The 5,577-nt window shown below is 36.4% G+C and overlaps 1 protein-coding gene across 1 annotated transcript in view; it reads left to right on the forward strand.

Annotated features, from left to right (window-relative positions):
* Positions 1 to 1,705: 1,705 nt before the first annotated feature.
* ERICH2 (glutamate rich 2) overlaps positions 1,706 to 5,577 on the forward strand; it is a 32,054-nt gene continuing 28,182 nt past the window's right edge. The window contains exon 1 of the mRNA XM_006921180.3: positions 1,706 to 1,824. Within this exon, the coding sequence (XP_006921242.2) occupies positions 1,706 to 1,824 (119 nt within the window). The remainder of the gene's footprint in view (positions 1,825 to 5,577) is intronic.

A 5,577-nucleotide genomic window follows, 5' to 3' on the forward strand; every position in this document is an offset into this window, starting at 1 on the left:
TAATGACATGAAAGTATAATCAGTGACATTTGGGACAGAAGGAAAATTGATAAGCTCAGTTTTAGACAGGTAGTTTGAGATGCCAATGGGATATCTAAGTACATCTGTTCAGCATGTAGTTAGATTATATGAGCTTGAATCTCAGTGGAAAGTTTAGCACCAATGGGCATGTCAGTGATAAAACCATTAGTGTGGACGTGATCCCCAGGGAGATTGGAAAGTGGGAAGGGGAGAGGATCTCGGGGACACACCAAGGTTTTAGAGGGTGAGCACAAGCAGAAAACACCACAAAGAAGCCCATGAATTAGAATTGGGAGAAAGAGATGTACAAAAGCTAAAGGAATAGTGTTTCAAAAAAGGTGTAAGAAGTATGTCAAATGTAGCAGAGAGCTCTAGTAAGGTGAGAACCAGAATGTCCTCCCATTGAATTTGACACCATTTGCCAGGGCAAATGTTTTAGCAGCACTGTGCAGGCAGAACCAGCAAAAGTGGGCTGAGCAATGACTGAAAATTAGAATATGGATGCCGGCATGTAATGAAAATCCATGCAAAGAGAAGACAGAAGGAGGGTACTTTCGAGTGCTAAGTGTTTTTTATTTTTTGATTCATTTTGTTTTGTTTTAAGGCTATGTGACTAAAGCTTGTTTATTAATTGAGGTAGAAGCAGTAAAAGAAAGCCAAAAAAAAGAGGGTTACACTCTAAAGAGGTATTTCTTCCCAACATTTTCTCCTCCAGCTTTCATGAAAAATTCTTCTATTTGTACTTAGTTTTCACAGTATCACCCTTCTTCTCAATATAAAGTTGGTTAAAATTCCCAGATTTGCTTGCTTTGTTCATTACAATTTTAGGTTAGTTGATTCCTAATTAAGGTGGGGAGAAACAGGGTATTTTTCTCACTTGGAGTTATCTTCAGATCACAGAAGAGTTATCTAGTATTCCAAGAGTTCCTAAATGATGCAAAGAAAATAAGTGAAATTCCCTGGTCAAATAAATTTGAGAAAGGTTATACATTAAAAAAATATCCCTCTGAGAGACTGACAAAGTACATTAGCATATTAAAGCCATCTGGGACTTCCTACATTAAACAACAACAACAATAACAAAACCCTGTTTAAAAGTTTACAAACTCATTTTCCCCAGGGAATGATTTTTTCTCTGCAAGTTATTAACATACCAGAAGAATTTCCCCTTGACACCAGTTTAGGAAAGCCCTGATGTAGCAAATTGATTTTACCTATGTTCTGTGGATTGTTAGGTTTTAAATCAAGAAGTTCTCCATCTTATCTCTAGATTAAGGGATTCCTGTTACCTTTGGAACTTGGAGCCCTCCCTAGACTATCTACAGTGAAGAATAGTGATGACACCACCAATTACCTTGGGGACCCTTTTATAATACCAGGGCAGGGGAAATTAACAAAAGATTTGACTGAGGATAAAGATAGTTGAGGAGAGGTCAGCAAGAGACAACACCTTTAGTTAAGGCTAATGAAAATGCCCACTCTATGAAAGGATTGGTAATTTGTTAGAAAACTTTCTAGAAGGATACGAGTTGAAGACAGGATCAAAGCACCTCTTTACTTGTCTGGAGGCAGCAATCAACTAAACTACAACCACTTTAATAAGACATGCAACCAAACTACAGTCACTTTACTAAGACACACAAGATATTTTTGAAATTCTGATGAAATAAAGAATCATGATACGATGCCCATGGAAATGGACGATCGACATTATGGATCGAAAAAGGGAAAATTGTGGAACACAAATATGTCAGTGTGGCAGTATGCTGTCTCCAGCATTAGTCAGAGGACAGTGGATGTCAGGTTGGTCCCAGTATGAACCCTGAAGTGGTGTAGTCTGAATTGGCAGCCAACCTTCCCTTTCCTATCTTATTAAAGTAAAGTGATTGTTTAGGTACAACCAACATTTTTTTAAAAGATTGCTATTTCACATACATCCTCATATTTAAATTCATCCACACATCAAGAATTGGAAGACAGTCATCATCAATGAGGCCTAAAATAACAATGTTTTGGCTCCAGGCTCCCTCTACTGTCTCTGCAATAATAAACAAACATTTTATGGCACTCGACTAATTAGATTCCAGAATTTATGAAAGTCATCACAAACATAGTCTTGAGCAAAAATAAAGGAAATCGTTAGTATGATAATCAGGAAGTTCAATATTTGGAGAAAGTTGAAAAAATTATAAACTAGTTAATGAAATATTTATATAGATAAAATCACATGAAGTTTTCATTTGCCTAATTTAAATCCACAAATGGATATTTCATATGTTTCAACCTTATATATAACTACATAATTGTCAAAAAAAATAGTAGAGTGTGTGTGTGTGCACATGTGTTTGTTGGGGGGGGGGTTATTACTTTTAATAAATAATCTTTATTATGAAAGTCCCTAAGTACATTGGTTAATTTACATGATGTTTCTTGACCAAAATTAACCACAGGTAGATATGTTCAGTTCAGTACCATATAGGAATGTGTATAACTTTGGTTTAGAAGAAAGAATTCTGCCTTCAGGTTAAAAAGTGTGAAGACCCAAAATGTTTCACACAGGAAAGTAAATGAAACATGTAGAAAAGCCATATGTTTACAAGAGGAAAACTAGAAATAAGATAGTTAACATTTTAATGGTGAAAGGAGGAAGTAGGGTAATTTGCATAGACTTCAAACGATCTCACACTATTGAGAAAACCTGCAAATCCTGGAAAGAATTAGAGGTAAAAGCCAAAGTCAATACACTTCAAATGCCCTTGATGTTTCACAGTCACTAATGAGAAAGCATCTTCTGGGTAAGTTCACACTTTGCACAAAATATTAAGTCTGTTGTTGGTAATTTTCCAAAAAGTTAATATTTTACAGTTCAGAATTTTGTTTTCCTTTGAAGCAGAAAAAAATGCTTTTTGAAGTTATGTTTCCATAGTCTTAGGAATTCAGTCTAAGAATGAAAGATGCCATCAAAAATATATTTACAAAGATGTTCATCAAAACCTTATATTTACAGTTACTCTTCACCACTTGTCTCATGCCTAGCATAGCACCTAGTATGTAGTAAGCACTCAATAAATATTCTTGAAGAATGAATTACAAAAGTTGGAAATTCCCAAATTGATGACTGGTTGAATAATTATGGGTAGATTGTGGTTTATACATATTATAGTATATGACCATTAAAATGTTTTGAAGACTTTTTAAATAAAGATACTGGGAAAATGTTAAAATACTGGAAAGAATGTTAAGCAAAAAAAGGATGATAATGTGTATACTATCTAATACAAATCTTATAGATATATATATATGAACACAAAAAGGCTAAAATTACTGATTGAGGGAGTTATTTTTTCTTTGTTTCTCTGTATGTTGCAAATTGTCTATCATGAGTATGTATTACTTTTATAATCAGAAAAACATTAAATGTTATTTAAACATTTTTTATAATGCTCTGCTAACATCCAAATCCATAATAAAAATTTATCCATTAAAAACCATGTAGTTTAATAAAATGTAATTGTTGTAGGGTGATCCAATATTTGTATAAGAGTGTTTGGCTTTTCCCTATCACTTTTTTAAAACAAACCCTCACTAGATAGATACTTTTGGTAATTTATTCAGTGGTCTGAATACACGAACCAGAGCTAAACTGTGCTCTACTTTTGAGTATTATGCCAGTAACTTCTGTACAAAAGTTATAGAGATAGGTGAATTATTTCTAAAGTTATACAAAGATTAATTGTACTGTTTTTCCATCAGAGAGAAAGAAAATCATCATGTGTTCAAATAAGCACTGGGCCAGGCGCTTTATATAAATAATCTTTAATCCTTACAGCTACCCTTTCTTCGAATACATAATATTATAGTAGAAATAGTAATAATAGCTGAGTTATTGATCAATTGTCATGGGCCAGGCTTTGTGTCAGGGGCTTATTTTCTCTCATTTCATGTTTTGAGCTATTGGGGCAAGTAGTGCATATTATACTTCCTTTGCACTTGAAGACCCTGAGGCCCAAGGTGGAAGCCAGATCTAACCCAAGTAATTAACCATTTTCCCCCTTGAAAACACTGCATTCTACAAATGGATTTGATCTTCTGTTGGGGGAAAGAGGTGTAGGAAAAGGAAGCTTAATCAGTTATAGTTGAGGTTTTCTTTCTTTCCTAGGAATAAGGCAATAAGAATAGCCAGTCAGACATTATCCACTTATCAGTACAAAGCAAATTCATCAAAATTAATGTTTTCAAAACATATAATGACTTTACCGGTCAAGAAATATAATGAATTTCCCTTTGCCTTGTTTGAATGAAAGTTCTGCAAACTTCAGACATCCTCCATTTAAGGGCATTCCTATAATAGAGGAGGTCGTAGTTTGCCATGTCATTATCAAACTAGGGATGTAATTGTCAATGACTTCATTGAGTTCTTTAAAAAACTTCCATTCTGGCTTTTTTCCTTTGTCTCTTTCCTTCCATCCATTGTTCCACAGAGATTTAGAGTGAAAAGTGGACAAATGATTAAGAACACTTAAAAATAACTGAATCTCTGTATACTTTGTTCCTGAAATGGCCCAGCTGGTTCTATTTTTATAATAAACAAACAAACAAACAAACAAATAAATAAATAGAATTGAAAATTGCCATTTATTAAGCATCTTCTACATGTCAGAACTTTATACATTTTATGTTATTTGAAGCTCACAACTATCTACAAAGGTACATATTTCCAGAGGGCACCTAACCCCAAAAGTTAAATAGCAATTATGCCTCATATCATGACTACTCAGTGAAATTCGAATCCAGAATTGATTCCAACAAACCGGCTTCCCTCGAAATGCTATTTGCCTAGCAACAAATCGATCCTAGTGACTTCCCCATCTCAAGTAGAGAAAAACAACCAATTCCTTCCTTAGAAGCCAAGTTTGAGAAACAATTAGAATTTTCTAATAGAAATTCTCACCCACCCTCTTCTGTGACCAAAGCGATTATTTAAGCAGTAAAACCTCCCATTGGCCAATGTCAATTTCACCAGGGACTTGGCCTCCGCTGGTGGCAGAGGAGGGTCCCTGGTTCTAATCACGCGAATCTGATTTCTCGGGAAATTAGCGTCCAGAGATTGTTCCAGGAAACCCATAATCTTGAGGCGACCTCAGGTCGAGGGACAAAGTCCTGCAGGGAACATTTTTCATTCACATCTAGAGACAACCCTTTCTCCTAATTCAAGGCTTCTCCTTTTACTCTACAACTTTAAAATACTAACGAAGCCACTCCGCCCTTTTCCCTCTCCCCTCCAAGAATAGGATCAGGTATGCACAACGATACTTCAATCCCCCTCCCTTCTGCCTTTCTCAAAGTAACCGGTGTGCGTGCGGATATGTGTCCGAAGGTGTATGCACCCAGTTCGCGGCGCAGCGTGACCCCCAGAACCGCAGGGCTCTCTCGGATCCGGTTCTCTTGCGGGGCACCTTCTTTGACTCCACGAGCTTGCTCCGCCCCCGCTCCACCCTCCCACTGCCCCTCAGCGGCGCCCCAGGCTCCCCCGGCCTCGGCCCTGCAGCCTGATCC

The sequence above is a fragment of the Pteropus alecto genome, unplaced genomic scaffold (genome assembly GCF_000325575.1).
Source record: "Pteropus alecto unplaced genomic scaffold, ASM32557v1 scaffold3, whole genome shotgun sequence".
Lineage (NCBI taxonomy): Eukaryota > Metazoa > Chordata > Mammalia > Chiroptera > Pteropodidae > Pteropus > Pteropus alecto.